The sequence below is a fragment of the Nematostella vectensis genome, chromosome 9, assembly GCF_932526225.1.
Source record: "Nematostella vectensis chromosome 9, jaNemVect1.1, whole genome shotgun sequence".
Taxonomy (NCBI): Eukaryota; Metazoa; Cnidaria; class Anthozoa; order Actiniaria; family Edwardsiidae; genus Nematostella; species Nematostella vectensis.
Window position 1 is genome coordinate 11,196,824 of NC_064042.1, and position 11,626 is coordinate 11,208,449.

The window sequence follows — 11,626 nt, forward strand, 5'->3', positions numbered from 1 at the left end:
GTTATTAGACGGCACTTAGTCGAGAAAGACCCAACTAATTTTAAAAAAGGGTGATTAATATGTTTAGCGGTACCCCACTCAATGGGTTCCATAAACTTGTTGCTGCATCAAAAATCTGATGTGTTTTTTGTTGTTGCATGAAGGTGCCGAAAGTTCAGGCTTCGAATGGGAAGGGGTAGAACTGAATGACCATACAGCGCTTAAATAATATAGTCTTCATCCATTTAATTTAATTCAATCCTACTCATAAAACATAATCCAGTCCTATACTTATACTATAAACAGAGAAGCGTAGACGGGAGAGTTTTTTAACAAGTATATATCCTCGATAATTCAATCTCCTGCTATCTCTGACAGTCAAAGCTTTTGTTTCCTTAACTTTCATTCTGGGTTTTACACACTAGCGATACTCTAAAATTCGTATTTTTCTTTCCTTTAAGGTGGTCTAAATTTTGGATTTCACTTTTCCTGGTACAAAATGACATTTCTTTTGTTGCAAGCAAAGCGATACTCAAACAGGCTGCATTTAAATTCCCCATAAATATCATGCTGATTCTTTCTCGTTTACTCAGTGCAGTAGACGTTTAAAAGGGTAATAAAATATATTTTGGTGATACTTGAAATATTATTGTTTTATTTACGGTTGCGTGCGAAGGGGAAACGACCTTTGAAAGCCAATATCAACCGCAAACATAAATCAAACAGATCACGAATCTAGGGTTTTATTAGATACAATAAACTTTATAAGCACATTCATAAACCACAAACGTCACACACACTTAGAAACCAGTAAAACTTCAACAAGTTTCAAGTATATTTGATATAGGATACTTGGGAGGTTTGTATGAATAACAAACCAGTACTCTTTATCATAACTTCGGTTATTGCCGTAACATTGATATTGAACCACGTTTGCTAAACGGATGGAGTAAGGGAAAGAGTAAACAAAAGACAGCCATCAATCACTTGGCAAGCATAAACTCTTTTTATTATATTATAATAACGTATAATTTTCAGTTGAGACTGGGCTTTTTTTTCTTAGCATTTTAAGGCTGAACATGTTTTCTTAAATTCAGTGTATATAAAATGATAAAACTCAATAAGCGATCAATCGATAGTTGTCATAAACACAATGTGATTCTGCATTTAAAAATGCATCACACTAACAAAAAATGTTAACAACAATGCATGTTATTAGCATGTTCTTAGAATTTGGTGAAACCTCAGGCAAGACGCTCTTATAAAAAAAGGTGCTAATAAATTAAAGAGTGAGAATAAAGATTGTTGTGGCGCGTTTTTTTATAAAAGAGGGGATAATTAGAAATATAGCGAGTACCATTCCCCATGATTTTAGCCACTACGATTAGTGCACCGTAGAATTCTAAAACACACTAAGGAGCAAATAATATCAAGGATATCAACATCAAGGACGTTAAAAGGGGACTCGGTACAGTTTTACCTCGTGGTGGTTATCTAAGTATAACATATAGCCATATTAACACACGTTGTTATGTTTTTCTAAAAATGAGAAAATTATACAAGAGAATCAAGAAAATAGTATTCATTTTTTTATGGATACACAAACGAAATAAACCAAAAAGGAAGAAACAAACAAGACAGGTCACTTTATCTAGCAGTCTATCAAGACTATAAAAATGATTTATATTGAAAAAACGAAAATAAATGAATGAGTAAAGATGCAATTATTTAAAACTCGATGAGATAGACAGCGCATAAAAAATAGACAATTAAAGACCAAGCTTGTCCGAACTTTTCTCATTTCTTCCTCTAACGTCCTCCAGTCTTCTAATTCCTCTGAAACAATTAACGTTGCTTAAGAAAACTGCTATCTTGCCTCTTTATTTCTGTGAGCTTTCAAAAATGTAACATATTTAGCTGTTGTTGTTAACTTCTGTCTGATAATTCTATTGCGGTAAACACATGTTAGGAAAAAAATGTGAGGCTAAAACTTGTAAAGTTAGTTTTGCGAATCAAAATTTGAAAATGTGAAAAAAGACAACAAAAAACAAGAAAGGAAGGATATTTCTGTAGTGGCTAGTTATTAAGCGGGCGTGAAATCGCCATAAAAAGGAAAGTTTCAATCTTGAAGTGCTTGTGCCTTTTGTTCTGTGGTCCAGTTTGCTCGTTATATTCTTTACACACCCTCACTTAGTTAACTAATACTCTATGGTCTATTTACTTTAATATTTCCAAAAGAATGCTTCTACGAATATTGGAATTCTTATTTATACTGACTGACCAAATACGTTTCGGTTTGTACTGTTTCCTAGTACTATTGCTACGTTGAAAAAACAGAATTTGTTCTTTGGCATGGAGCACGAAAAGACTCCTTATGAAAAGTTTAAGAATTACTTTCTAAAAGAGGGAATAGAAAAAGGACGGAAAAGAAATATGCTCCTCTTTGCCGCCTGGGGTCGAATCTGGTATTAATGCAAATAGAAAACTTAAAAATAAATAGACCATACATCCAGACGTGTGCTGAATCCCCGTATGGCTGCTAAAGCTCTACGGCTAGGCTGGAGATTTCGGCCCCAACACCGCTATCTAGCGATTTGTGCAACACACAGGTGCCGAGGCACAAGCGCATTAATAGGGGAGGCAATAACCAGGTAAGTCTTATACGGTTACGCCACATACAGCTCGCTGTGAGGTAGAGTGAAAAATATTGAGGTCTACCTAGGCGTCGTGGGTCCCTTGGGGACTCGTTCAGTCACCATGGTAGTGTTATCGTAATGCACGTGCCCATGGTCTCTATTGTTCAAAACATAACATCAGTGAAGAGTAAAACGCGTTGTTTGTATTTGAATTCTCGGCGGTGGCGCAACAACGACTTCGGCTATAAAAAGATGGTCGTCTAAACAGAGTTTACTGTAGAAGGGTTTTACAAAGGACTGGGGTCTTAAAAGAGTTTACTGTAGGAGGGGCCTTACAAAAGAGGGCGGTCTAAACAAGCACGCCTGTTCAGCGGGTGGAGTAGAGATTATAAGCGTATGCGAATGACATTCTGAATTTTTGGATTTTATGGTCAGTTTCAAGACATAAAACATTAAACTATCACTGAATTTATTCAAAGATATCTATCTGCTGGAATGAATAACATGTTTATGTATTTATTTTTGTGCACGATTTTTCTGAAATCGAATACCCCCTTCACGTGGCATAGATTGGGTTAAGACCTGAAAGATAAAATCAATAGTAGCCAGTCATTGAAAGTCAAAATTGATCATTTGACAACACTGCAAGGCGGTAGCAGAGGGTGGGGTTACTCCCCAATATTTTCCAAAATTATAAGGAAATTAAAAATAGTGACGTGGCACACATAATTTTTGGTGGCCTGCTACGGCTCTGCAATAGCTAAAGGGAATCTACTGAGTCGTTTGTTTTAACCCTTCCCCAAGTTCTTAGCGATGCATTCTCACATTTATCGCCACAATTACCCACCCCACCTGAGAATCTAACAAGCAATCTATCTCTTCTGACAATGCCTTATAGAGGTTACTTTCAATTAAATTTTCGAGCATGCGAGCACACCGAGTTTAAGCGGGATTCGAGCATTTTGGTTTTGAATAATAAGAGCAGCGAACATATTGGATATTTTTTTTCTTGGCATTATGTTCGCCATTCGTACGTTGCGCGGGGATGAATCGGACCAACACTTCCAGTTTTTAAAGGGGCCATTCAGCCGCCCTTAAAGTGTACCTTTGCTTCGCACTGCGCAATGGTCTTGCTCATGTCATTACAATCAATCTGTGCACGGAAATCAGCTATGAGCGTGCCAAGGGGACGATTTACATCACGATAACAGCCAAGAAAGTTGAAACACGATAAGTCGCTGTTGCAGACTTGTTTAGGCGGGGGCTTGATGGCGTGATGACAATGGAAGTCTGCGAGGGACTGGTAAACACCGTCCAGGTCCTTCTGCTTACAGGATACGGTCCTTGTCTGTTGACCCCCCGCACAGGTCTGTGAGCACTGCAAAAAGAGCAAATCATTTGTTGCAAAAAATAAAAAGTGAAGATGCGATTATTGAGTAGATCCTTTATATATGGTTTACTAAAAGCCGCATTATCACCAGTTTACTTCTGGAGGTTCGACAAAAACCTCAACCCAAAAGACAAAAGAACCATTAGAATCTGAGATATTTAACAGGCCATCCGCTCTATAGACACACTGTTTCCAATATTTTGAATATTTTTCGCGTTTTCCGTTAAAAATCATCCGATATTGTTAGGTAATCGACCTGAAGTAAACTGGTGACAATGCGGCTTTAAGTAATGGTTAGGGTCACTTTTATAGTAAACTATTTATGGATGACTGACCAATTATTGTACACATACCGCTGACCAAGCTGAGGACACCCATTCAGCTGGGCAGTTGACCTTGTTACACTCCTGGCTCGAGGTGACGGTTGGTTTACTTCCGATACAGCTCGAATCCGGAAGTGTCTTGTACTGCTTGGACCCGGTGAACGTCTCACGGCGGCAGATGACCGAGCGGGACTGAGTACCTCTACCACAGGTAGCAGAGCATGGACTCCATTCCGTCGTGTACCAGCTATCAATCAAAAAAACCATCAGATACACCGAATTGAAAAAATATGACAACTGTGACGCAGTCATCAACTTTATTCTCAGCTTCTTTCCGGCATATATTTTTCAAACATTTTTCTGCATTTTGGGCCGCTAAACGGAGTTGATGAATTTCACACTAACTTGCAGGAATCTTGTTCTCTTTATCAATCATGAAGGCAGTCGGTTTATATTACCACAGGCACTCAAACGGCTTGTTCCATTGAATTGAATAAGTCACGTGGGTATTTGCTCACCTGGCGTACAAGTGGCGGTCTCACAGTCTTGCGATGTAACGGGCTTTGCACCTGCGCAGACGCTGTCTCTGACGTATGTGCCGTCATCAATGCGCACGCACGCCACGTCACGCTCTTGGGAGCCTGTGCACAACAATAATATCAGCAAACTTTTCATCTTAAGTGCGGTTTTACGCGTGTAATTAAGGCTTTTTTTAAAAAAATGCACAAAACTCATAAAAATATAGCCAATAAAAATTACTTTATAACGTTTTTAAAACTAAGTTCGATCGTTGTATTATCCATGAGCAGTACTCAATGAAAGTGCATGCAAATAGAGTGGTTTTCAAAATCCCGTGCAACAAAATGTAATTGTTAAAGTGTGAAAGTCAAGCCAGAACAAAAGAAAACAAAGACTACTTAAGCAATAAAATATATAATTTATAAAATAACTAAGAAATAATCACAATCAAGAGATGCGAAGAATTCTTATCAAAATATAATTATCCTTAAATAGTGAGACTCGTGTCCTGAGTGTTGAGTTTGTCATGTTTGAAAAAGAGCGTCGAGAAGCAGCCGATTTCAGAAACTTTTAGAAACCTAAAAGACCAGATTAAACGCCAGCAGTCACTCCATCCTCGAAAGAAATGTCAAAGAGTGCGTGCTCAGAGCTTTCAAGGCTTGAAATGAAAAGCAAGTGAACTGAAGCGACTTTACTTTGACAACTTTCATTTGACAAACATCGTGGTCGCATCGCTATGAAAACTTTGTAGTGCTTTGTCTTATTCTCCGTCCGACACTTCAGGTAAAATTTTCTGGATCCCTCTTTCAAAAATTGTAAAGCAATTCTTGATATCTGAAAAAGTGAATAGTTATGATTTATCGGCAACTTGCAACAACTTGCACGCGTGTGTTTTGAATAAGTAAACTGTTTATGTAAACATTTGTGTTTTTTTGTCTAATAATACATATTTAACTTTGTTTTTGAGAGAAATGCTTGTTAAGAAATATATTTCGAATCATTTTTCCTACCTTCTAAAAGGGGGAATCATCCATTTTATTGAGTATTTCGCGTGTTTTTATTTTCGTATCGTAAGCTTAACACCATCGATCCTCTCAGCCGCATCATAACGCACATTGATTTGGATCTTTCGTCTTCTATTCTCCGTTTAAAAAGTCCAAACTAAAATCAGGCAAATAGTCGCTTGCAAGCATTGCCTGTTTAAATTCAAAAGAAAAACAGTTTTGTGCGAAAAAAAAGTACATAAAAGTCGGCCAAGTGAGTGTTTGTGTTGGGTTACTTAAAACCATGTCTATACTGTTTTTTTTACAGACACGCTCATTTGAAGCTCTCGACCAATCAGCGCGCGAGATACACTGGCGTTATTTTATAAAGTGTATTTGTACTAAATAAACTAAACAGTATTTCACGGGTTCTGGAAACCACTCTAAAGATGAAACAAACGACTTGATTCATTTGCATGTATTTTGCATTGAATACGGCTCGTGGATATAACGACGTTTTACTCGTTAGCGGTTCATTTGCAAGAAAACAGTTTACCAACGATATTTGATTGAACGTTTCTCAGTTACTTTGTTTGAATTATTCGATGGAAATGGCTTAATTCTCTGAATGACTCGGTATTGTGCGGAGAGCGTAAAATAGCGGCATGATTGGCCTACTTTAATAAGGATTTTTAAAAAGCGACTTGAAAAACCGCAGGTTTTCAAAACAATATTGGCTGACATGAGACACTGACCTGGTCCACAGGCTTTCGAGCATGCGCTCCAGGGACCAGTCTTCCACTGAACACCGCTGTTACTGACACTCGTCTGTCCCGCAATAAGGTATTTCCACGTGACCTGGCTTTCACCACTTACACTCTGAAACAATCGGGAAGTAAATAATAGTCATTTCCTTATCAATCGATGGCTGCTCTTTTTAATAAGGCCGGTAAACCTGCGATAATAAGTCCTGAGCTTTAATTTTTTTCAATGGCGGTCAGAATTATTGTAGTAAACACGAATTCCTGAAGTCTTTGTAGAGTTGCTCCACTTACAAATTAACATACTCCGCTTACGTTCTTTTAAAGCGAATGCTAAAAAAAACGAATTTCAAAATATTTCTGTATGGGTATGGCGATTATACGGGGCACCTATGTGTAACCTTGCGGTGGTACCTGATACCTTTGGCAGACGTATGGGTTTCCTGTGGCACTTGTATGTGATGCACGTGGTAACTTACAAGAGCCCTAGTTGAGCGTTTGTCGGTCCAGGGATACTGGTGTGATAATGGTATCTTATCGTGTGGGATACCTGTGGTGTATCTATGGGATGCCTGTGGTGCATCGATAGGATATCTTTGGTACTTACCACCATGAAAAGCCCTAGTTGAGCGTTTGTCGGTCCAGGGATACTGGTGTGATAATGGTATCTTATCGTGTGGGATACCTGTGGTGTATCTATGGGATGCCTGTGGTGCATCGATAGGATATCTTTGGTACTTACCACCATGAAAAGCCCTAGTTGAGCGTTTGTCGGTCCAGGGATACTAATGGTATCTTATCGTGTGGGATACCTGTGGTGTACCTATGGGATGCCTGTGGTGCATCGATATGATACCTGTGGTACTTACCACCATGAATAGCCCTAGTTGAGCGTTTGTCGGTTCAGTAATATCTACGGTATATTATCGTGTGGGGTGCCTGTGGTGTATCTATAAAATCCCTGTGGTACTTACCACCATGAAAATCTTTAGTTGAGCGTTTGTCGGTCCAGGAAAATATATGATATCTTATAATGTGGGATACCTGTGGTGTATCTATGGGATGCCTGTGGTGCATCGATAGGATACCTTTGGTACTTACCACCATGAAAAGCCCTAGTTGAGCGTTTGTCGGTCCAGGGATACTAATGGTATCTTATCGTGTGGGATACCTGTGGTGTACTTATGGGATGCCTGTGGTGTATCTATGGGATGCCTGTGGTGCATCGGTATGATACCTGTGGTACTAACCACCATGAATAGCCCTAGTTGAGCGCTTGTCGGTCCAGAAATTAATGGTATCTTATCGTGGGGATACCTGTGGTACTTACCACCATGAATAGTCCTAGTTGAGCGTTTGTCGGTCCAGGAAAATATATGATATCCTATCATGTGGGATACCTGTGGTGTATCTATGGGATGTCTGTGGTGCATCAATATGAGACCTGTGGTACTTACCACCATGAATAGTCCTAGTTGAGCGTTTGTCAGCCCAGGAAGATCTATGGTATCTTGATACCGGTTATCCTCGTGTCTGTAGATGACCTTCGTACCAGCCGATTGGACGGTCTTACTCCAAGTAGGAAGTTTAATGAGGTAGCTACCAGCGGAGTTTTTGATTCCTGAAAATTAGTATTTCAGCTCGATCGTTAATGTTACTTTTAGATGACAATGTAAGATGCGTTGCGCGTGACAATCATATGTATTTCTCTGATTTTACAAGGAGTTTAATGTACATAAAATAAATCAACTATACCTGTATTTTCGATGCCCAAATAGAAAAAAAAATATGTCAGAGGCGTTTTAAACATTAATAACAGAGCAGAAATCTCGCTAGCCGCGCTCTTTTCTCGACAAGGTGCTTGCCTAAGACATTTTCGTCGACGTTGCTCTTTTCTACGTGGACATTTGTGGCTCCAGAGGGTAGATCAAACATGTGGCAACCGGGATAGGGCCCTGGGAACGAGACCGACATTCATTATAACGTCGAACAGTGCACTAGAGAGTTCTTTTTCAAGTTTTTAGACAAGAAGTTTTTCATTTGGATATTTTTATAGGTATTCTCATTCATATTGCTCATGTTTTTGTTAATGTTGCTTAGCCCTATTCTTGATGACGTTTATATTCATATTCGCGCTCGTGTTCAATTCATTATTACTTTAGCGCGCGCGCGATGTGACTTTTTTTAGTGCCCTCGAGAAGTTCCATTGAAAAACAAATGGACCCCAAAATACCCTAATTTTAACCCTAATCACGTGTGCTGCACTTACCCCAACTTGTACACGATTGTGTGTATGAGCCAGTGACGACCGAACACGTGTAACTATCTCCATTACTATCTCCATGCCACAGCGGTCAACGTGCTGCCCGGACCCAAGGACGCCATCACATCCCTCCGACAGGCTATGACAAAAAAAGGAGAGACTTAGTGACTGTTAAAAGAACATAATGTAATCATGGCAATAACCAAATAATACAGCATGACCAAACGGCACTTTCTATGTGGCTCAAGTCTAGTTATCGCGCATAACCGACACACCTTGCATACTCCCTGGATGCACACGTCTTTATTGTCTCTTTCCGAGTTGCACCGAGTTCCGTCTTTCACTTGTCCTTCTTCATAAAGCGCGTTACCATATCTACAAAGGAGCCGGCACTTTTTACCTAAAGACAGGGAAATGACGGCTGGTTTAGCATTTTTGTTTGTAAAAATATTTTTTTTGGATTTGATAAAGCTATACTAAATCACACCGTTCCTTATTGCTGGGTTTTTTAGTTAAGTGGTATCTTTTAAATTAAAAAGTCTCTACAGCCGACCTTTTATCAATCTTTAAATGATGCAACAGATCAAATAAAAATGAGATTTTATTTCTTCATTAAAATGTAACTATTTCCGGCTGAGGCTAATAGTTCGCAACTGAAATTTATAATTTTTATTTGATTGCTTTTGCGAACTAAATCCACTTGAATTACTGGGAAATCCATGCCATCCAACCATAAAAGCAATTTCATTTTATTTCTTAAACATGGAATAATATATGCATAATATCATTTTCCATATTAAGACATAGAAGACACAACACATTTATCTCGTGTCCTCGTGCCGCCACAGAAACAAAGCCCTGCTACGAAACAATTAGAACTGTTAATCCCGTCACCGTTAATTTTCGCGCTATCAATTTTTCACACGTTCCGCACTGTTAGTTTTCGCCCCGCATATTTAATGTAACTCGCTATTGTTCCTCTTACCGCCTTAGCTAAAACTATCAGTCTATTATTATGTAAATTTCAATGTTAATAGTATATATACGATGGTAGGAATATTCTCATTAAATCCCCTGATGAGTGGGCAACCACGAAACAGGCCTGTAGGGAAACCTATGTAGTTTGTATTTTTCTCAAACCAACACTATTTATCCGTATTTATGTACTTACTGCTATCAAAGTACGGGACGTATCCAGAATTTTTGGCCTTGCATTGTTGTTCTCTGAATGTCTCGCTTCCACTTGGACACTGCACAGAATTACAAACTCTGCAATGTCCTCTGCTGGACCCAACACAGTCTGCACCGCCACGCGCAGGCCTAAGGTAAATCAAAATATAAGTGATTTATTATATACAGGGCATCGTCAAACAATTCATTTTGCGACTACATAATATCGAGCCGTGCGCATTACTATTATGTGTAAAGTCCGTGTTTTCCACTTACTTGGGATTAGTACAAGTTCGCGTTTTCCACTGCACGCCACCGCCACATGTGTAGGAACACGTAGAGTAGTCCGCTGGCCAGTCGGACCAGCCGCCATTGATAGGCCCTGATAATCCATCATCAACACATTCGCCCGCAATGCACCACTGGGTAAAATATAGGGGTATGATATCAGTGGAAATGAGCCTGCCTTACAGTAAACCGATCGGCAACATTTGGAATCGGCAAAAATCTCGTGGGTTATTAGACGGTGTTCGTCAAGATAAAAAAAAGCTTGACAAAAAGACAATAAGAAAAGAAAAAGGTCTAGTATCATAATATAATCCCTATTTTTCTATTGAAAAGTTACTCACTTTTCGGAGCCCGCAGTACGTTCCGTCTAGGGGCGGAGCTACATTTGATGGACATGTTGCGCCATTTTCAGTGCAGAATAGAGAACCACAATCACTCTGAAATAACGTTCAGAATGCATGTAGACAACGGCGGACAATAGAATGGTTTGGTATAGTAATGCATTTTTACAAATTATATATCCATAACTTACTAGTTTTGGCTCGCACTGTCTGTAGGTACTACCATACTGCATCTGGCATTGCTTGTTCCGGTCGTAGATATGTCCAGGAAGTTTATCGTGCCAGGAAGAAGGGTAATGGACGATATTTCCAGGCGTGTCATTGAGCTCGGTACATTTGTTCGGGCTGAGGAGAAAATATAGAATAAAATCTGATAAGATTCCAAACAATAACGTCCTTGGCTCAGCACAAAAAAAAATATCCTCCTGCTATCCATTCAGACCCAGGGGATAAATATTATAACGGGAACTCTCTTTCACTTGGGTCCATGGGGATTCTCCTTACGTTTTATGTATCGTGTATGTGTACTTGGGTGTGGTGACAATATGAAAAGGCCTATCAGATGCAAAACAAACTAAAAAAATAATAAAGAAATTCACACACAAACAAAACACCTAAAACAAACATTTCTAGGATTTTTTTTTATTCTATTCCATTTTTACCCGTCATAGAGTTTGGGAGTTCGCATATACCTATGTTGGGTTTCCTGTGGTTAAGGGCTCTGTTTCCTCAGGTACCCTCAATTTGCAAACACTTTTAAATGTCCCGCCAATCAAGCTCTGTGAATTGTACCTCCATTTAGCAAGCTCTCCACGAGGGTGTCCGTTATTTGGAGGTTTCACTGTATTCTACTTACGATAGAATTGCTTGGATCTGCTCACGACTGCATGGAGAAAATTTGAACGCATCCAGGCCACCCGCAGTTGCCGTTGACATGACGAACTTTCCGTTAGGACAATCGAGACGTGATGAT

The 11,626-nt window shown here is 39.3% G+C and overlaps 1 protein-coding gene across 4 annotated transcripts; it reads right to left on the reverse strand.

Moving 5' to 3' along the window:
• Positions 1–3,071: 3,071 nt before the first annotated feature.
• Positions 3,072–11,613, reverse strand: LOC5507805 (A disintegrin and metalloproteinase with thrombospondin motifs 16-like). 4 transcript variants are annotated; one of them, XM_048732261.1, is made up of 8 exons: positions 8,861–8,978; positions 8,347–8,546; positions 8,049–8,212; positions 6,586–6,709; positions 4,847–4,969; positions 4,359–4,575; positions 3,721–3,993; positions 3,072–3,197 (listed from the first exon to the last, which is right to left on the reverse strand). In XM_048732261.1, the coding sequence occupies exons 2-7, from the start codon at positions 8,399–8,401 to the stop codon at positions 3,810–3,812; spliced, it is 867 nt and encodes a 288-aa protein (XP_048588218.1). In that variant the 5' UTR covers positions 8,402–8,546; positions 8,861–8,978; the 3' UTR covers positions 3,072–3,197; positions 3,721–3,809. The 4 variants fall into 4 exon arrangements, with proteins under 4 accessions (XP_048588218.1, XP_048588219.1, XP_048588221.1 ...); XM_048732263.1 differs by lacking the exons at positions 3,072–3,197; positions 3,721–3,993; positions 4,359–4,575; ... (1 more) ...; positions 6,586–6,709; positions 8,049–8,212 and adding exons at positions 9,130–9,254; positions 10,026–10,174; positions 10,301–10,446; ... (1 more) ...; positions 10,845–10,998; positions 11,510–11,613 and having other exon boundaries at positions 8,405–8,546; positions 8,861–8,993; XM_048732262.1 differs by having other exon boundaries at positions 3,072–3,993.
• Between the last annotated feature and the right edge of the window lie 13 nt (positions 11,614–11,626).